The sequence below is a fragment of the Pelophylax lessonae genome, assembly GCF_965119305.1.
Source record: "Pelophylax lessonae genome assembly, chromosome: 3".
Taxonomy (NCBI): domain Eukaryota; kingdom Metazoa; phylum Chordata; class Amphibia; order Anura; family Ranidae; genus Pelophylax; species Pelophylax lessonae.
Window position 1 is genome coordinate 423,269,478 of NC_138770.1, and position 22,650 is coordinate 423,292,127.

The 22,650-nt window shown below is 40.6% G+C and overlaps 1 protein-coding gene across 1 annotated transcript in view; it reads left to right on the forward strand.

The window, feature by feature from the left end:
• Nucleotides 1–22,650, forward strand: part of LOC309551050 (protein LEG1 homolog) — an 87,196-nt gene that overhangs the window by 45,897 nt on the left and 18,649 nt on the right. Inside the window, exon 4 of the mRNA XM_082251491.1 lies at nucleotides 7,857–7,990. Within this exon, the coding sequence (XP_082107617.1) occupies nucleotides 7,857–7,990 (134 nt within the window). The remainder of the gene's footprint in view (nucleotides 1–7,856; nucleotides 7,991–22,650) is intronic.

Sequence of the window (22,650 nt, forward strand, 5' to 3'; positions counted from 1 at the left end):
TTTAAAAACTCTGACATCTGAAAGGGAAGCATTAAAACTTCCAGATTTTTAAAGAAATTTGGGTATTTATAGTTTTGTGTAGGTTCAGTTTTCACCATTTTGCAAAAAGGTGCAATTATTAGAAATGTTTGTTATTTATTACCTCAATACAGGTTTTGACCTGGCCAGCTAAGTTTAAAAGTGGAGCACAGGGTCTGGCAGCGAAAGGGTAAATATACATTTACCTGTAGGTACAAGTATCAAAATGGTGTTTTCTACCGCTTTAAAGTTAATTTGAAGATGGAAAATTAGCATTTTGCTTGTAAATCTGGAAGCCATGAGATGTTGGATTTATTACCGGAAGACCAGTAGAAAGCAATAACAAATGTCATCTTGAAAGCAAGAAACTTCCTAAAGTTGTTTAACCACTTGCCGACCGCCCACAGTAATATTACTGCGGCAGAGCGGCTCTCCTGCATCCAGTCAAGTAGTACTACGTGACTGGAGTGCATGTGATTCCGGCGGCGCGCCGTGCTTCCGCTGTGTTTAGACACAGCGGGAGGCGGGCCGCGGGAGGAGAGGCGGCGATTGTTGCATTCCTCCTGCGATCGTCTGGGAAATTGAGAGAAGACCCGCCTGCTTATGTAAACAAAGCAGTCGGATCTTCTAAGCTGAAACTGCGATCTGTCTGTGCCTGTCACAGAACCCCCCCCCCCCCCACAGTTAGTAAGCATATAGGCATACATTAACCCCTTTGATCACCCACAGGGTTAACCCCTTCCCTGCCAATGGCATTATTACAGTAACAGTGCATATTCTTAGCACTGATTACTGTAGTAATATCACTGGTGCCCCCACAAGTGTCAAAAATGTCAGTTAGGGTTTCGATCTGTCCGCCGCAATGTCGCAGTCCTGCTAAAAATCGCAGATCACCGCCATTACTAGTAAAAAGAAAAAACAAAACAATAAAAATGACATAAATCTTTCCCGTAGTTAGTAGACGCGATAACTTTTGTGCAAACCAATCAAAATATGCTTATTGCAATTTTTTTTTTTACCAAAAATATGTAGCAGAAAACAAATTGCCCAAAAATGTTTAAAAAATGTGATTGTTTAATTATTTTGTCCTATAGCAGAATGTAAAAAATATTGTTTTTTTCACAATTGTCGCTCTTTTTTTATTTATAGCGCAAAAAATAAAAATCGCACATGTGATCAAATACCACCAAAAGAAAGCTCTATTTGTGGGGAAAAAAGAAAGTAAATTTAATTTGGGTACAGCATTCCATTACCGCGCAATTGTCCATTAAAATAACGTAGTGCCGAATCACAAAATAGAGCCTGGTCAGGAAGGGGGTAAAACCTTCCGGGGCTGAAATGGTTAAGACACAGACAATATACTTTATTAAGCTGGAGAAATTGGCTTTTTTCTATATTGCATATATAGTATGTATAGAGCTATTTATTATGGTCCATCCAATTATGTACTGTGAATTTCTTTTTTTATGTTTTTTCATTTTCTTATGATTTTGTTGTTTGTATTCTTTACAATCTAGTTCAAGTTTTACTGTTTTCAATTCGTATTTGATGCTAAAGTTACAATAGACACACATGCTGAATCAAAAGACAATATTTGCACGCTATTTTTATATATATTTTTTTTTTTGGATTTCCATCAAAACCATGGGATAATTTCAACCCTCTGACAGTTGTGCTTTTATTTTATTTTACAATCAGGATGTGTGATTGATACAGCTCCTAGTAATATCATGCCAAAGACTGAAATATTTCCATTAGCAAAAGATCCTAATTGGTTGCCCATAGCTCTAGTAACTGCAACTGTGTATGCTAAAATGTTATCATTGCTTATTAAGCATCTGCTTGGAATGCTGATATAAACTGTATATATATATATATATATATATATATATATATATATATATATATATATATATAAACATCATCTCACAAAGATGAGTACACCCCCACAGTTTTGTAAATATTTTATTATATCTTTTCATGTGACAACACTGAAGAAATGACACTTTGTTACAATGTAAAGTAGTGAGTGTACAGCTTGTATAACAGTGTAAATTTGCTGTCCCCTCAAAATAACTCAACACACAGTCATTAATGTCTAAACTGCTGGCAACAAAAGTGAGTACACCCCTAAGTGACAATGTCCAAATTGAGTCCAAAGTGTTAATATTTTGTGTGGTCACCATTATTTTCCAGCAATGCCTTAACCCTCTTGGGCATGGAGTTCATCAGAGCTTTACAGGTTGCCACTGGAGACCTCTTCCACTCCTCCATGATAACATCACAGAGCTGGTGGATGTTAGAGACCTTGCACTCCTCCACCATCCATTTGAGGATTCCCCACAGATGCTCAATAGGGTTTAGGTCTGGAGACATGCTTGGCCAGTCCATCACCTTTACCCTCAGCTTCTTTAGCAAGGCAGTGGTTATCTTGGAGGAGTGTTTGGGGTCATTATTATGTTGGAATACTGCCCTGCGGCCCAGTCTCCGAAGGGAGGGGATCATGCTCTGCTTCAGTATGTCATAGTACATGTTGGCATTCATGGTTCCCTCAGTGAACTGTAGCTCCCCAGTGTCGGCAGCACTCATGCAGCCCCAGACCATGACACTCCCACCACCATGCTTGACTGTAGGCAAGACACACTTGTCTTTGTACTCCTCACCTGGTTGCTGCCACACACCCTTGACACCATCTGAACCAGTTTAAGTTTATCTTGGTCTCATCAGACACATGACATGGCTCCAGTAATCCATGTCCTTAGTCTGCTTGTCTTCAGCAAACTTTTTGCGGGCTTTCTTGTGCATGATCTTTAGAAGAGGCTTCCTTCTGGGACAACAGCCATGCAGACCAATTTGTTGCAGTGTGCGGCGTATGGTCTCAGCACTGACAGGCTGATCCCCCACTCCTTCAACCTCTACAGCAATGCTGGCAGCACTCATACATCTGTAGAACTTCTCCCTGGGGAGCTGCTGGAGACGGGTTCCCCTGGGTTACCCATAGCAACAGTACAATAGTTCAGCGACTTTAAAGTGCTTGGCTCAGTCAATTAACAGTCTAGGGGTTTGGTTTTTTGTTGCTTTATTGAGAACTTGGATAGGAGAAGGGAATTAGTGGCATACTCAAACTTGAATAAACTATGCAGAATTTGCTGGGATGTTTAACTGTGCTTGAATGCGGCAAGGCCGCTGCTTCACCTTGTCAATAACAATGAAGTAGTGATAAATGAAACGCTTTACATAAGCTGTACTGTACTGCAGAACACACTTCAGGGCCCTTTCTGGTACCCCTTTTGTTCAGGGCTTTTTACATGGCACCCCCTTTACTGTCATACTCTCCATGTGATCTAGCTCCTTGATCCCCTAACTTCACTGGAGTGGTCCCCCTTCCTGGGCCAGACCCTTTGGCAGGTCCCTCAGTACTCACAGACACTGGTGTCCCTTCCCTCCAATCAGCTGTCAGAGCTCTCCTCACTGAGATCTGCAGAGTGTGATTCAGGTCTCCGTCCATTTTTTTTACAGCTCAGACTAGTTTTTTAAATCCTGGACATTGATTGGATGTAGAGAAGAGAAGGCTGCAGATAAACAGGTATAACTTATGTTGGAGGATTTGTTTCCTCTCTGTGTATCACCAGTCACTTCACTGAGTATACTGTATGTAAGGGTTTACAACCACTTTAAAATGAAAGTAATATGTCTTCATGTAATTGCATTCTTATTCATAAATAACTACTTTGATTTGTGGAGAGCACCATGGTATTTCCTTTTGTATCTCTCCGGGTCAGTTATTTGGATTGATCATTGAAGCTTGAAGAGATCTGCAAACATCTTTGGCGTGGCAGTCCTTTCCAGGCTCCAAAAGAGATATGCACATAATTTTTTGTTAGGGGTCAGTAATATAAGATGAGAACGTACCCATAAGTTGTGGTGGAGGTGTTGTGCATGAACACAAAACAGTAAAGTTTTTCACTTGTGAAAGTACTTCAATATCTGTAGGAGTTTTTAAAGGACTTATATTTATGGACACTTTTGTTTTTTAAATATTATAATTGTTCAACACACATTTATTTTCATGTCTTCACCTGTTTATGACACATATGGTACTGATTATCACAAGAAGGTGGTGAATATAGATGAGAAAATACACCTTTGATTTGCGGCACAATTCAGCCCAAATTCATTAGTTTAGCATACTTTTTTTAATAATCAGTTTAGATGTTTATTCACTTTATGCTTCCAGCCTATTTAAAGGTTGTGCACAAGATTTTTTTTCAACACCAATTATTATATTTTAACTGAAATAGCATACGGGTGTGCCAGCAAAATGTGATTGCTCTTGAGGTATCTGCATGTGCTTTCCCAATGTTTACTCCTGAGGCTGTATCTAAAGGCATTTTTAGACAGATCACATATACACATCCAACCATCCCCTGATTTCTATGGTCAACTTTACTATTTGTTGTTTTGTATTTATATTTATGCAGTGAATTTATTGTACATGGACATATCAATGTACACTGCTCAAAAAAAAATTAAAGGAACACTTTTTAATCATAGTATAGAATCAAGTCAGTTAAACTCCTGGGATATTAATCTGGTCAGGTAAGTAGCAGAGGGGGTTGTTAATCAGTTTTAGCTGCTTTGGTGTTAATGAATTTAATAACAGAGGCACTAGATGGACAACAATGAGACAACTTCCAAAACAGAATGGTTTTAAAGGTGCAGGCCACTGAATTTTTTCTTCCTACTCATCTTTTCTGTCTGTTTTCCACTAGTTTTGCACTTGACTAGGGTCAGTGTCAGTACTGATAGCATGAGGCGGTACCTGGACCCCATAGAGGTTGCACAGGCAGTCCAACTCCTCCAGCATGGCACATCAATACGTGCCATTTTCAGAAGGTTAGCTGTGTCTCCCACCACAGCCTCAAGAGCATGGAGGAGATTCCAGGAGACAGGCAGTTACTCTAGAAGAGCTGGACAGGACCAAAGAAGGTCATTATTCCATCAGCAGGACCGGTATCTGCTCCTTTGTGCAAGGAGAAACAGGATGAGCACTGGCAGAGCTCAACAAAATTACCTCCAGCAGGCCACTGGTGGGAATGTATCTGACCAAACAATCAGAAACATTTTTTATGAGGATGGCCTGAGGACTCAACATCCTCTAGTGAGCCCTGTGCTCATTGCCTGGCATTGTGGAGCTTGATTGGCATTTGCCATTGAACACTAGAATTGGCAGGTCCGCCACTGGTGCCCTGTGCTTTTCACAGATGAGAGCAGGTTCACCCTGAGCACATGTGACAGACGTGAAAGGGTCTGGAGAAGCCGCGGAGAACGTTATGCTGCCTGTAACATTGTTCAGCATGACCGGTTTGGTGGTGGGTCAGTGATGGTCTGGGGAGGCATAACCATGGAGGGACACACAGACCTCTACAGGCTAAACAATGGCACCCTGACTGCCATTAGGTATTGAGATTAAATCTTTTGACCCATTGACAGACCCTTTGCTGGTGCAGTGGTTCCTCCTGGTGCACGACAATGCCCGGCCTCATGTGGCAAAAGTATGCAGCCAGTTCCTGGAAGGTGAAGGAATTGATACCATTGAATGACCCTCATGTTCGCCTGACCTCAATCCAATAGAACACCTCTGGGACATTATGTTTTGATCCATCCAACGCCGCCAGGTTGCACCCCGTTTTTTTCAGGAGCTCAGTGATGCCTTGGTCCAGATCTGGGAGGAAATAAGGGGTCCATAAAGTGAACTTGGTGTTGAGTTATTCACTTTAAGGTAATCACAGTGGACAAGGGGCACTCTTTATGTCTACAGGAAAAGAGATTTTGTCTCCAAATATGGAAAGGTTTCTTCAAGGTAAGAGCTGTGAAAATGTGGAATAGACTCCCTCCAGAAAGTGGTTCTTTAAAAAAAGCCTGGATTCTTTCCTAGGTGCAAATAATATTACCGGGTACTAATATTTAAAAGTAAAGTTGTTTCAGGGAATATTCAATTGCCTCTCGGGGGATCAGGAAGGAATTTTTTTCCCCTGCTGTAGCAAATTGAATCATGCTTTGCTGGGGTTTTTCCCCCTTCCTCTGGATCAACTGCAGGTATAGGATTGTGTATATGGGACTGTATGGTTGTTTTTTATTTACTTTTTTTTATTGGATGAGCCAGATGGACTTGTGTCTTTTTTCAACCTGACTAACTATGTAATACACAAGCAGAACGTCAGTCTGCTTATGTAAACAAAGCAGATCGCAGTTCTGTCAGTACAGAAGGCATGGATACTGTGTTCCTGTAAAGCAGGAATACTGATCCATGCCTTCCACTAGTAAAAGCAACTGCTTCACTACACTGAATCACAGGCTAGGCAAACAGTTAACCCTTTAATTGCCCTTGAAGGTAACTACTTCCCAGCCAGTATCATTAGTACAGTGACAGTGTATTTTTTTTTACTGATCACTGTATTAGTGTCACTGGTCCACAAAAAGTGTCAAAAGTGTCAGTTTGGTGTCTGATTTGTCCCCTTGCAATATTGCAGTCCTATAATTCACTGATTGCTGCCGTTACAAGTAAAAACTAATAAAGAAAAAAATTAAAAAACATCCCATAGGTATCCCATAAAGTTTGCACAAACAAATCAATATACGATTATTGGAATTTTTTTATCAAGAATATGTAGCAGAATGGCCTAAGCTGATGAAGAAATTTGATTTTTTTACATGTTTTTATTGGATATGTTTTAAAGCAGAAAGTAAAAAATATAGTTTTTTTTTTTCAAAATTGTTATTTTTTTTTGTTTATAGCCCAAAAAATAAAATCTGCATGGGGTGATCAAATACCACCAAAAGAAAGCTCTATTTGTGGGGAAATTTATTTGGGTACAGTGTTGCATGACTGTGCAATTGTCAGTTAAAGTAACGCAGTGCCGTATCGCAAAAAATGGCCTAGTCATAAAGGGGGGGGGGGTAAATCTTCTGGAGGTCAAGTGGTTAAAGTATACATATTAAAATAATCATACTAAAAACATTGTTTTGTATAACATGATCTCTCTTGTCATCATTTCATAGCGGTGAAAATTACATTATTCCCAACAGGTTTTGCCTGCATAGGCTTCTTCAGGGGAAATGCTGCTAACAAATTAAAACTGTGTAAGGAATATACAAATCAATAAATAATGGACAATCCAATACAATTAACCATATATTTATACCTGTGGAAATAGACAGACAGGGCTTGCCCCACCACTCATAAATCTTCGTATATACAAAGACCATATGAGCTTTAGGTCAATACTTTTATGGATGATGGAAACCCAGATTAGTGCCAAGCCAAAGGGTTATCTTCAACTGTTATATGTATAGTATACTGTATAGCAGTGATTTACATGTAGGAGCCACAACAAAGTTTGAAGAAGTATCATTTGTACAATATTCAGTTCCCGATGGAAACTTTTAGTGAGAAATTCCTTCCCTCCCTATTCCCTACCTGTGACCCCTCACTTTTCTCTGCATTCCTCTTACTGATGCTTACCTCGGGCAAGTGCAGTGAGCCGGAGACATTTACTCAATATCAAAGCAGCCATATTCTTGCTAGCTGTGAGGTCAGGCAGTCTTGTGCCAAGGGGGAGAAACCTGTCTAACATAACAGCAAGCATTACAGGAGACCTAGGAATATAAGACATGCACTACATGTATTTTATCCCATCAGGAATGGATGCTTCTTCTTTAACGCTATTCTCATTACTAATTATCTTGTAGGGCTGTATTGAACAGTTCCGAAAGAAACAATTTATATTTAGTTTTATCACTGCAAAAAATAACATTTTCTTTTTTTTTTAACTTAGGTTATAAAAACATCAAGTGAAACATCTGAAATTTCAGCACTGCCATTATCTAAGGAAGAAGAGCAGTTTCTGGCTTACATGTGGAGAGCTCATGTTGAGTCAATTAATGCAGGACTTCCACGCTGTTCTAAAAGGTAACAGAAGACCAAAGTAATTAAAAACTCAGGATATATAAAAATGAATAAGTATTTTTTTATTAAGAATGAACTCCAGGCAAGCAAGTAAATACGTAATTACATTTTATGTGAACTGCTTTACCAGCCAAAAAGATTTATAATATTGGTCAGTCACTCCTGTGAATCAAGCACCCGTCAGATAGCCTGGCCAACTCTTGAAGTTCACTGCTTTCTGTACTGCAGTTAGATGAAACAGCCTAGTTTAAATACAGCCTAGTTTAGATATATGCCAGAACTTCAAGCAGATATCTTTACTCATAAAGCAACCAACATAAGTTCACCCTAATATAGGTGTAGTGTTACCCCCATAGGAGAGTAGGTAAATGCCTGGATCCTTTTCCCAGTAGTTTCTCTTTAGCCAAGCACCCAATTCAGATCACTCTTTAAACTCATTAACCAGTTTAGAAGTATGCTTTTTGGTGCTTTAATAAAGAACTTGGATGGGTAGTGGGTAATGTTAGGATACTCCAGTAACCCTTAGTAACAATTTGAGGACACTGAACTTTCTCTTCAAAACTGTGAGCCAAGTCCTTAATCATGCTGTTGATGGACTAATCTTTGTAGTAACTTTGAAAAGACCTATCTTCCTCCTTGGACATCTGAGCAAAGTCATTTCACCAAGAATTAAATACACTGAGCTCTTCCGGACACTAGACACAATGTTCCCTTTTAACCCCTCTGACTCTAGCATAGGAGGGATGGCAATAACACATAGTCTCTAGGATCTCTCACACTAGTCTCACTAATGTCCTTGGAAAGTTAGTGGTCTCCTTTCAATATCCTCCAGACACTTTCACCCCATGGTACCAGACTAGATTCTCAGATGACAGCCCCTAAGTCAGCTTCAGCAAATCTCAGCAAAGTAGGCCTCCAGCTAGCTCCACTGAGGCCTCAATAAGCCACAAACACATGGCAGAATTTCTTAAGGGGCTAACAGCCTCCCTAGCCTGCGATCTTCTCCTTAGGCAAAATGGCCAGGCTGCTCCTGGTCTCAGAGTATTTATACACACTCTCAGTCACCATCTGGACACTTGTCCACAGGGATTGGCCAGGGCTGCATAAATATTCAGCTGCTTATTAGACTCTTCCTGCCCACTAACTTCCAGGATATTTCTGGAGAACTAGGGGGGAGCAGTCATTCCTGCTGCCGCTTTTTCTGTATCCTCTTGGAATGCTGGCATATACAGTATACTATCTGTAATAACTTATGTTGTGTAGCTGCTTGACTTTAGGCACAGGAGATATTTGTGCTGGGTGGATTGTTTCATAAATTACAGCCTAGACCAGGACAATGCTTAACCTGTATTTGGCAATGAAAAAACTGCAGCACATTGATGAAGTCATTTTTTATTCTACTCTCTTGTAAGCAAGCCTGTGAAAAGTATTAGAGATCTGCGTATTTATGCTAGATTATGTAAAATAACTAATGTTTTTTTTATTTTCAAATGTGTTAAACTTAACAATGAAGCATTTACAAGATTACAGTGCAATGGTTAGAAAAGGCCAGCATTGAAAATATTCAGTATCTTATTTTTTTTTTTTTTAGTATAAATATAAATGAGTACTTTTTTGGGGAATCTAGGAAGCATTTGTTGTGTAGTGAGCAGTACAATGTGAATGTTGTAATGAGTATCAGTCTTCAGGGAGTAAGCAGAGACATGGGATGTTGACTGGTGTAAAAAGTGACCAAAATGTATTCAGTAAGGGCTCTTCCCACCTGTCCAGCTTGTTATTCCATTTGAATGGGATGTCAATGCAGCAAAGTACAGGATACCAGATATGAACCTTTCCATGTGGTTCCATAACTACAGATGGTCCCAATGGCGCGTGCATTAGGCTATCACAAATAAGTGCACATTATGGGAATTTGGCAATGCATAGGTGTTTGGCCAATTCCCCTGAAGACATCATTCTTTGACAAAACGTGCATAGGGCAGGGCCTACATGTGACGCCTTTACGCTATCTGACTGCCGGAACACCGGTGTTTGGAGATTCCCTGCTCGGGAAACTGCTCTGTGTATCTTTTATGCGATTTTACTGTGGAAAATATGTAAGTGCACTTCTATTATTAAAGATTCAGATTTTTGTTTAAACCTATTGAGCTATGGGATGTTGTTTTCTTGCTTTGCATTACATTGCTGGGAGAGTTCCCAGCAAGGGGATGAGGAGTGACAGGAAGTCATCCTGGTTAGTTTAAATGCGCTGTTGACCATTTAATATGGTCCACACTATCTGGAGCGAGACATGCGGGCAGCATGAGTCGGATGGGGAATTTAAAGGAAGAGAAAGAATAACATAACTTGGGAGGATAATCCCAAACATGCTGTATGACACTTATATTAAGGTGAGAGTTCTGGTAGTAGCGAGCACAGAGCACCAGGGTGGCAAAAATTGTATAAAGAGGTCAGGCACTCCACTGAGACACATACAATAAGGAATTACCTATGGGACTTTTTTTTCTCACTGTTTTCTTACAAGTATTGGACTTTATCTGAGTTTTATGCAACACTGTATCACATGAAATTTATTTTATTTTATTATACTGCAAGTTTGTATGTTTTAATCACCAAGCTGGATAAGAGCCCATTCACATTGAGGAGACACGACTTCGGGGGGCGACCTGTGAAGTCGCGTGCACTGCTGTGCACCCCGACTGCGGCGCGACTTGCAGAGACTTCACATAATGGAAGTATATGCAAGTAGCTCCGAGGTCGCCCCAATGTAGTACAGGACCCTTTTTCTAAGTCGGACTTGTGTCACTCCTATTAGAACGGGTCCTGTACTACTCAATGGACCGTGACATACTGCGACTTGTCAGGCTGACAAGTAGCCTGACAAGTCGGGCTAATGTGAATGGGCTCTAAGTCATTTGTGTTTATAATAGTATAAGTAGATTGGACACAAATTCAGTAGTGAAACAGTATCACACAAACCACTGTTTTTGGTATTTTTGAATTGTTTCAATTTGAGCTTTTAGCTTGGAGCAGCACAACATCCACATTGTCACTTATTTAAGCAGAGACATGGGATGTTGACTGCTGTAAAAAGTGTCCAAAATGTATTCAATAAGGCCCCTTCTCACCTGTCCAGCTCAATATTACATACCTTATGGTTATGGTAAGTCAGCCCCTCCATTTTGAATGGGATGTCAATGCAGCACAGTACGGGATATTAGACATGAACCTTTCCATGTGGTCCCATAACCACAGATGGTTCCAATGGCACGTGCATTAAGCGAACACTAATAAGTGCACATTATGGCAAATTGGCAATGCATAGGGTTTTTTTTTTTTGTTACAGGAAATTGTTTAGCTCATTTCTACAGTACGTTGGGTTCACCCTCACAGTCAAACAACATCCAAAGCAACATCCTAACCCATCAGCTTCCACAATATAGATACATTAGTTCTTAACCACTTCAGTACCGGGCACTTTTACCCCCTTCTTGCCCGGGCCCATTTTCAGCTTTTAGAGCTGTGGCATTTTGAATGACAATTGCGCGGTCATGAAACACTGTACCCATATGACATTTTTATTTTTCACACAAATAGAGCTTTCTTTTGGTGGTATTTATTCACCCCTGGGTTTTTTATTTTTTTTGCTAAATAAACTAAAAAACTATTTTTGTTTATTTTTTTAAACAAACATGTTTTTCATTGTTTCTGGTAAAAAATGTTTCTAATAAATAATCTTTCTTCATAAATTTAGGCCAAAAATGTATTCTGCTAAATTTTTTGGTGAAAATAACCCAAATCAGTGTGTATTTTTGAGTCTGCAGGAAAGTTATAGAGTCCACAAACTATGGTATATATCTGAAAATCGATCATTCCTGATATACTGACTCTCATTACTTGAGGCCTGAAAAAAAAAACAGGACAGTACTAATACCCCCCCCCCAAAATTATCCCCTTTGGAAAGTAATATGTGCAACGTATTTAGTAAGAGGCATGGCAAGTTTTTTTAAGTTGTACATTTTTGTCACAATTGTTTGGAAAATGAAGAAATTAAAAAAAAAAAATGTTTTTCACAATTTTTTTTCTTTTACCTACTGTCACTAGTGCAGTACAGAATCATCATATAATGGGTGAGGCTCAGGGACACTGACTGGTGACAGTATGTAAAAAAAAAATAAAAAAAAACATTTTTTTTTAATTTTTTAAAATTTTTGTATGCTTTTTTTTACACACTGTGACCAGTGCAATACAGTGTTACCATCATTGGTATAAGCAACCATTTTTACTGAATTAAACTGATTCATTCAGTGTATTTTGTTGTGATTAGCTGTGATTGGCCACAGATAATCACACGGTACAGATGGGCTGTGATTGGCCCTGTCTGTACCATGTGATCACCGTGAGCAACCACAGCTAGCAACACAATTGTATACAATAGATGTAAACAATGAATGGCTTCCTTTCATGCCAACTGTCTTGTGATCTGCTGTTATTGGTTACAGTGATCACATGATGCGGGCAATGGGCCTTTACACTGATCATTCAAAGGCTGTGTCCTAAAGACACAGCTGGTGACAGATAGCGCTGCAGCGTGGTCCCGTCTGAGGTGCGATCTGGGAGGACGTCAAAAGACATCCATCCGGTTTGATGAAAGTCCAGCTCGGCTGTCATTTCGCTTGTAGGCCCAGTGGGAACTGGTAAAGCAGTATTAAACCCAAAACCAAAAAATGTAATATATTGTAGCTTACCAATCCTTGGATGTGGTGGCTGTATTCATTTTCTTTTTTAGACTTTTGTTTCACCTGGTGTTCTGGCCAGTAATGCACCTCCTGTCTTATAGTGTCTCCACTCTGGATGAATGAGCACGAGGCACCTTTGGACAGCAGAATTGTCAGTGTGAGGGAGGGGAGTGTTAGATGTACTAGCAGATTTAGATACATTAAACAAATTTAAACCAAACTCCAGCTAACATGTTATAAGTAGTTACAGAAAACAATTTTTCTTTCCATTTTTGAGAAAGGTTTTCACATAACTGAAGAAAAGCTGATCATTGCAAGCACCCCTGTCAGTGTTAAATGGTTTGTCTCATTCCTGTAACTGATACATCTGAAAGAGAGCTTGTTCTTTTAAAAAATTGACAGACTTACTGGCCAAAGCACCAGGTGAAAATAATGGAAAGAAAGCTTAAAAAAACCAAAAAAAAAAAACAAATGCAGCTGTTACATTTAAGAATTGGTAAGCTGTAATGTAATAATGGTTTGCTTTTGGGTTTAACACTTTCCTGCCCCGGCTATAGTACAGTGAGGGCTGGTCAGGAGCACTGATGTTTTGGGACGATGTCATAGGGGCGCTGGGCCGCACAGCGGCCAGATCTGTTACCAGACACTGCCAATGACTGATCACTGTACCAGTCCGCTGCCCATACCATGTGATCACTGAGACCAATCACAGCAGATCACATGACAATTGTAAATAACGGGTGGCTTCTTTTCATGCATCCATTGTATACAATTGTGTTGCTAGCTGTGATTGGTCATAGTGATCACATGGTACATATAGGGCCAATCAAAGCCCATCTGTACCATGTAATTAGCTTTGGCAATTACAGCTAATCCTAACAAAAGACACTGAACGAACCAACTTCTATTAGTAAAAATGGTATCAGTAAAAATGGTTGCCTATTGATTATAGTGAAATTCATTGGTATAAGCAATTTATAATGTGTTAAAAAAAAAAAAAAGAAAAACAAATCCTGATCATTTCCCTAGAGCAGTACAGTGTTATTTATATATCCTAAAGTTCCATTGCCTTGTTACACAGGTCTTTTCATTGTTTTTTTTCTGCTCTCCATGGCTCAGTATCTAGCCTGCTCAGTGCATCCATGCCTGAGCTAACAAATTCATTGACTATTTATACACAGACACGAATTGCATTTTAAAGTGCCACATATGTGGGAAATTAAACTTTAATTGCTATTTTAACCTGTGTGTGTCACATTGTGTGTCTGTACCAAGGCCAAACATTACAGGGTATGTAAAGTTTTGGTCAGTGTCATTTGGAGAATTTCTGCTATTATTATTGTTTAACCACTTGCCCACGAGCCTGTAGGGGCGCTCCCACCCCCGCTCGTTCCCTGCCTTCCCCGCGTGTGTGACCGGCGGCTCCGATGTCCGCCGGCCACTCGTGATCTCGCTCAGGAAAGGGAGAAAGACAGACGGCTCATGTAAACACAGTCGTCTGTAATTCTCCCTTAGATCATCATTGAGGCTATACGATCCTGCTATGTAGGATCGTATGTCTCTGTGATGATCTAACAAGCCACGCCCCCTGATAGTTAGAATCACACCCCTAGGGACACACTTAACCCCTTGATCACCAATAAAGTTAACCCCTTCCCTGCCAGTGTCATTTTTACAGTAATGGTGCATATTTATAGCACTGATTACTGTAGTAATGTCACTGGTACCCCCAAAAGTGTCAAAAATGTCAGTCAGGGGTCCGATCTGTCCGCCGAAATGTAGCAGTCCCACAAAAAAAAAAAATCGCAGATCGCCGCCATTACTAGTTTAAAAAAAAAACAATAAAAATTACATAAATCTTTCCCGTAGTTAGTAAACGCAGTAACTTTTGCGCAAACCAATCAAAATACGCTTATTGCTATTTTTTTTACCAAAAATATGTAGCAGAAAACAAATTGACCTAAAATGTTAAAAAGTTTTGATTTTTATATTTTTTTTTGAGAATTTCATATAAAAAATGTGAAAAATATTGTTATTTTTTCAAATTTGTCGCTCTTTTTTTGTTTATAGAGCAAAAAGTAAAAATCGCAGAGGTGACCAAATACCACCAAAAGAAAGCTCTGTGTGTGGAAAAAAAATGGACATCAATTCAATTTTGGTACAGCGTCGCACGACCGTGCAATTGTCCGTTACATTCACGCAGTGCCGGATCGCAAAATAGGGCCTAGTCTTTGAGCAGCCAAATCCTCCGGGGCTTAAGTGGATAAAAAGGAACCAAACAACTATGTGATAATAAATGGCTTACATGATCACTATCCTTAAATAAAAGACAGTTTTTTTGGCATGATCAATGACATTTTCAACATAAATGCCAACATTTCACAATTTCTGCCAGAGTATGCAAACTTTTGAGCACAACTGTACCAAAGTTTGTGGACTCTTTAACTTTCCTACAGACTAAATAATAAACATTTATATGGGCTATTTTCACCTAATAAACATAGCAGAATACATTTTGACCTAAATTTATAAAGAAAGATAATTATTTTGCAAAATTGCATAACAGAAAGAAAGAAAATGCATTTTTTTAAAATGCAATGAATTTTTTAATTTATTTAGCAAAAATAAAAAACCCAGTGGTGATAAAACACCACCAAAAGAAAGCTCTATTTGTGTAAAAATAATAATAAAAATGTCTTATGGATACAGTGTTGCATGACCAAGCAATTGTCATTCAAAGTGCGATGGTACTGAAAGCTGAAAATTGGCCTGGGCAGGAAGGGGATAAAAGTACTCGGTATTGAAGTGGTTAATATTGCTTAAACTTTCAGAGACAGCGACCTTTCAAGTTTTCTTTTCATTGCTGTAACCAATTTTAATGAATTTGTTTGTTCAAAACAGTTGTCCAGCTCCCTATACCTACTGCTGTAAGTAATTTTCTTCAGTTAGTTAATGTGAAATGCTTGTACAATCTGTTGGGAAATTAATGACTTTTAAAGTTTGAATTGTAAAGCATATACGCTGGAAACAACAAACAGAAATACACTGGCTGCAGCAATGGCTATAAATCTGTGTTTTCCCCTTTGTAATAACTCTTTTGGCTTTTGGAAGTAACCTTATGTCTTTCTGAAGAATAAGAAAAACATGAAGACTCTTTAGTCTTGCCTGAGTTTATGAAGAGCTTTGAACACCTTATGAATAAAGGCTGAAAGCAATTTTCTCGCTAAGGGTAGAGAAACATTATTTTCTAACAAGAGAAACTGAGCCTTTTGAAGTTTTTCATTTTCTACCTATGACAAAAAGCATAGTTTATTGCAAGACTCAAGATACACTATATTACCAAAAGTATTGGGACGCCTGCCTTTACACGCACATGAACTTTAACCGGTTGCCGACCGCCGCACGACTATATACTGTGGCGGTCAGCCCCGGCTCGGCAGAGTGACGTAGGGGTACGTCACTCTCCTGACACTGACTTGTGAGCCAATTGCGGGCGGGCGCACGCCCGCCCCGGCTCATTCACTGACAAGTCAGTGCGTGTGACCGGCGGACCCGATCGTCCACCGGTCACTCACGATCGCTCTGGTGAAGGGAGAAAGTCAGGCGGCTTATGTAAACAAGCTGCCTGTCATTCTCCTTGGTGTAAAAATATAGATCAGACGGTTCTACTATGTAGGACCATTGATCTTTGTTTTTACACCAATAGCCATGTCCCTTTACAGTTAGAATCACGCCCCTAGGACACACTTAACCCCTCCCTCTCCAGTACAGTTAACCCCTTCCCTGCCAGTGTCATTTTTGCAGTAAAAGTGCATATGTATAGCACTGATTACTGCAGTAATGTCACTGGTAACCCCAAAAGTGTCAAAAATGTCAGTCAAGGGTCCGATCTGTCCGCCGCAATGTCGCAGTACCGCAAAAAAAATCGCAGATCGCCGCCATTACTCGTTAAAAATAAAAAAAACACCAAAAATGACAAAAATCTTTCCCTTTGTTAGTAAACGCGATAACTTTTGCGCAAACCTATCAAAATACGCTTTTTGCGATTTTTTTTTACCAAACATATGTAGCATAAAACAAATTGGCCGAAAATGTTAAAAAATTTTGATTTTTACATTTTTTGGGGGGGAATTTCATATAAAAAAAATGTGAAAAATATTGTTATTTTTGCAAAATTGACGCTCTTTTTTTGTTTATAGCACATGATCAAAAAATCGCACAGGTGATCAAATACCACCAAAAGAAAGCTCTGTTTGTGGGAAAAAAAGGACGTCAAATTCGTTTAGGTACAGTGTCGCACGACCGCGCAATGGTCCGTTAAATCACGCAGTAAAAAAAATCACAAAATACCCCCTGGTCTTTTAGCAGCCAAATCCTCCGGGGCTTAAGTGGTTAATGGCATCCCAGTCTTAGTCCGTAGGGTTCAATATTGAGTTGGCCCATCCTTTTCAGCTTTAACAGCTTCAACTCTTCTGGGAAGGCTGTCCACAAGGTTTAGGAGTGTCTATGGCAGCCTTTTTTCAACCTTTTCAACACAGAGGAACCCTTGAAATAAATTTCTGGTCTACGGGAACCCCTGCTAAAAATTAAAAATCTACAACTCATGACACATTAGTGTGATAGTCAGTGGAAGGAATGCTCCATACTCTTTTCATCATTGGGAAGAATTAACCCTGGTCTATGGGAATGTCTGGCCATTCTTCCAGAAGTGCATTTGTGTAGTCAGGCACTGATGTTGGAGAGAAGGCCTTGCCCGTAGTTTTCGCTCATATTCTTCCCAAAGGTGTTCTATTAGGTTGAGGTCAGGACTCTGTGCAGGCCAGTCAAGTTTCTCCACTCAAACTCGCTCATCCATGTCTTTATGGAACTTGCTTTGTGCACTGGTTTAAATCATTTACTGGAGGGGGGTTATGGTGTGGGGTTGTCTTTCAGGGGTGGAGCTTGGCCCCTTCGTTCCAGTGAAGGGAACTGTTAAGGCACCAGCATACCAAGACATTTTGGACAATTTCATGCTCCCAACTTTGTGAGAACAGTTTGGGGATGGCCCTTCCTGTTCAAACATGATTGTGCACCAGTGTACAAAGCAAGATCCATAAAGACATGGATGAGCGAGTTTAGGGTGGAGGAACTTGACCTCAATCTGATAGAACACCTTTGGGATGAATTAGAGCACAAACTGTAAGCCAGGGCTTCTTGTCCAACATTAATGCCTGACCTCACAAATGCGCTTCTGGAAGAATGGTCAAACATTCCCATAGACACACTGCTAAACCTTGTGGAGAGTTGAAGCTGTTACGAACTAAGACTAGGATGTCATTAAAGTTCATGTGCGTGTAAAGGCAGGCATCCCAATACTTTTGGTAACATAGTTTATGTTCCACTATGTACTGTGGAAAATAAGTATTGTAAGGGGTTGGCTCGGTAGCGTTTGTGGGTGACCCCCTGGGTGGGTTCGCTACACAGAGAGACAGCCGAGGAGTGGTTGAAAACAACGGTCTATGGTTTATTCTTCCAATTTGCTGGAACAAGTGCAAGCATCCAAACAGCATAAATTAAAAAAAAAAACTAAAATAAACCCTGGCCACTTGGGGCATCTACCTTCACAACACAGGAACCTACCTATGGAGTCTGTCACAACCTACTGCTGGGCAGACACTGCTGGTCATACAGCAGTAAACCAATAGTCTATTTGTTTTTCTTTTCACACAGAAAAAGTCCACACCACCTCACCTTCAGAAGTCTTTCTCAGCTCACTGCTCTCCTTAACGCACAAAGCCTCAGCAATCAGTAGTCATCCTCTGGATAACTTATAGAGGCCTTAATTGCCTCATTCTGAATAGCTGAAGCTTTCCAACGTCCTTAAACCTTTCTGACTACCTCCGCAGCCGACACCTGATAGTAATTGGTGAATTGTCTTAACAAGGCAGAAATGTATCTCCCGTCTGTGACAACACCCACAGATTTACCTGACTTCCTGTCACAGTATGTTAACCAGGAAACTTAGGCATCGGAACAGCTGAAAATTATATTTGCACTACAGATGGATATTTGTCCAAGCATGATCACAGTGGTAAAGGACCAGATTACCATCTGAACAGTTGTCATAGGGAACTGTATAAAAGCTCTACAGCTAGGCTTATCTCAGATATCTTACTTAGAAGCAGTGGCGTAGCGTGGGGGGTGCAGGGGGGGCCAGCCGCACCGGGCGCAACATCTGGGGGGGGCGCATCCTCAGTGTCACTCTGTCTGTCTGACTCTGACATACATAGTTCACACACTGTCTACGGCTGCCTCCATCTTTAGGCTGGGAGATGTCCAGCGCGGCCGCCTTATGGCTGAAAATGGCGGGTCGGGCGGGGCTGGACTGTGCCTCACCTGTGCATTGGTGTAGGGTGAAGTGGCATTGAAAGCCAAGCCCCGCCTATGCTGCCTCTCTTCACTGCTCAGTCAGTTTAGCAGCGAGTGAGTCAGCAGCCTGGTGCTGTTACAGAGTGGGTTTTTTTTTAATCACCTGATTAGAGCCAGAGGCTCTAATAGGCTTCAAAAAAGGGTGGACCCAGGGCGCAGAGCAGTGCGCCCCAAGCCCACCCATTGTGTGACAATAGCGAATGAAAATTCACTATTGTAACACGGATCGTCCTCCTGGTCAATCAGGAAGCGGGTCCGAGACCCGCTTCCTCATTGGCCGAAAGGCGAACGCATGCCATTGGCTGAGGAGGAGGCGGAAGGACTCGAGGAGACGCGGGGAACTGAGAAGAAGCCACCACTGCAGGTAAGTCTCTCTGCATTGAAGGGGGCATGCTGGTCTGTCTGCATTGAAAGGGGGCACGATGATCGCTCTGCATTGAAGGGGGGCACGCTGGTCATTCTGCATTGAAAGGAGGCACGCTGATCTCTCTGCATTGAAAGGGGGCACGCTGGTCATTCTGCATTGAAAAGGGGCAAGCTGGTCATTCTGCATTGAAAGGGGGCACGCTGGTCTCTCTGCATTGAATGGGGGCCCGCTGGTCTCTCTGCATTGAAAGGGGGCCCGCTGGTCTCTCTGCATTGAAAGGGGACACGCTGGTCATTCTGCATTGAAAGGGGGCATGCTGGTCATGGTCATTCTGCATTGAAAGGGGGCACACGGGTCTCTCTGCATTGAAAGGGGGCACGCTGGTCTCTCTGCATTGAATGGGGGCATGCTGGTCATTCTGCATGGAAAGGGGGCACGCTGGTCTCTCTGCATTGAAAGGGGGCACGCTGGTCATTCTACATTGAAAGGGGGCACGCCGGTCATTCTGCATTGAAAGGGGGCACGCGGTCATTCTGCACTGAAAGGGGGCACGCCGGTCATTCTGCACTGAAAGGGGGCACGCTGGTCTCTCTGCATTGAAAGGGTGCAGGCTGGTCTCTCTGCATTGAAAGGGGGCACGCTGGTCATTAGGGGGTAAGGGTTTCTTTAACTTATCTAGTGGAAGAGACTCGAGTGCTAAAATCCAGCGGGTTAGGGGGCGCAAATTACTTGCCTTGCCCCGGGTGCTGACAACCCACGCTACGCCACTGCTTAGAAGTAAACCTTCTTTGTAAAATAACCCTTTAATCTAGACAGGTCAGTTCAATAAGGCTGGTTTCACATTGTTACAGTGCAAAAATGCATGCTTGTTAATATGTATTAACGTGCATTGCATACAAAGCAGTTTATTTATTTAAATGAGCTGCAAAATGCTCCAAAAAAGGTGCATTCACTATTATTGCAACAGTGCACCACAGCGCATGGTATGCTGCAACACAGGTGCATTGGGATGCCATTAAGAATGAATGTCAGCACAATGCACCAACATCCATAATGTGTGTGTTGCTCTCGTTGTGATAATATGATCATTGCTGCAAGTGCAATGGTGAATAAATGACAGTACAGTGTACCAACGTGCATAATGTGTGTTTTTTGTGCATTTGTAAAATGCGCTACTTGCTGCAGCCCAACAGTGTGATACTGTCACAATTGCCAGTATGCTTATGTCAGCTCTTAACTGAAATTTTAAGCCTTCAAATAGCTGGTGTCTTAGCGGGTTACATTTGCAGCACTATGGCAATTACAAATCCAAATAGAAGCTAGCATGTTGGCATCTCCAGTTGTAAAGGATATGAGGGTTCAGTTCTACCAACCAATAAATTTGCCTGGCTATCTAGAATTAAATTAACTACGGGGTGGTTTGTGGGAATTACAACTAATAAATCAACGTAGGAGATGTGTGTCAACCTCTCTGTGCACAGAAACCACTGAGCCCTGAAACATGTACAGCTAAAAAAATTATACGATGGCAAATATTTTAAGATATCGAACCTGCAGGTGGATGCAGGGGGTAAAAAAAAAAAAAAATCTGGTAGGGGATTAAGAATACGTTTTCCATGAAAAGGAACATACCCTTACTTATGTGCAAAAACTGCCATACTAGTAGTGAGTGCCTCCCACACCAGACCATGTTTTACTTTTACCCTGCGTCCCCTGATAATATTATATAAGGCTCATTAGAAAGTGAGCACACCAACTCTAAAATTCAACATGTTTCATCCATAAAAGGGCTTTGTCAGGAGTAAAGAAAAGTGTCATGTTGCAATAAAAAAAATGTGCTCAAAACACAAAGCAACATGTCCAGTGAAGGCAGCCACCATCTATAACCCTTATTTATATACTTTATTCACCACTAGGTGGAGCAAAAAAGAATTCAGTTCAAGCAGGAAAACAGGAGCTCTATCATGCTATGAGAGCTCCCCCCCAACTCGTGGTCTATTGGGAAACTACTATTGATTGTATCAACTGTACCATATTTAGATTAATGCCACCGATTTTCTTTGCACATTATTACCATTTTCTAACTGTTTCAAGTATACCTTTATTTATTAGAGAATCACCAAAGTAGAGAGAAATATCAGACTAAAGCAAACATCATTTATTTTTGTGTATAAACGGCACAAACGTGAAACCTTCATTAAGACCTAAAGGGACCCTAGATCCCAAACTAAAAATCCATCTAACTTTAGTTCTCAGCAGCATTCTATTAAAATCGCCCTTTCTCTGTCGCAATGTAATGTTTTCCACAATCCGAAATTTTTGACTATCAAGTTTACCCCCATGTTTATCCCAGGAGTGCCTCACTACTGGTCTATCCTTCTTCAAAAGTATATAATTTACATGTTCCAGGGCATGTCCCCTTAGTTGTCAAATCATTTTCCAAACATAGTATAGCGGGTAAGGATGATCAGCGATATATACTATATAAGTCCACTGGAACTACAATTGTAAAAAGACTTTATCTACATTTTTTTTACCATTTTTTGGGTTTGTAAATTCCTTCACCATGGGGAAAAAAAGGACCTTCTTTAAAATAGCCATAGTGAAAGGAGCCATTCAGTTACTGTGGCACCCATGTTAACAATTGCTTGCCCCCTCTATCCTGTTCAAAATGACTATGCACCAGTATATCTCTCAAATTCTATGCTCACCAATAAGTGACAGATGGAGTAGGTGATAAGCAGTCTCTTAGATCTTTATCATTCAGGAGAACCGACCAATATTTCTGTTAGATGTTAACAATGTTGCCAGATTGTCGAGAGTAGGTGCCTATCAATTGCACCATATTTTTAAAAATACAGACAAAGTCTTGACAACTGTAGTTCTAATATGCGTATATATATATATATATATATATATATATATATATATTGCCAATTGTCCTTGCCCAATGTTGCAAAAACTATTAGACAATTAAGGTGATGTGCCCTGGAACATGTAAATGATATACTTCTGAAGAAGGATAGACCAGTAGTGGGGCACTTCTGGGATAAACATGGGGTAAACCATATCAAACAGCTTGGGTTGTGCAGGACATTAAATTGGGACAGAGAAAAGGCTAGATAAAATGCTGCTGACTCTGAGAGCTA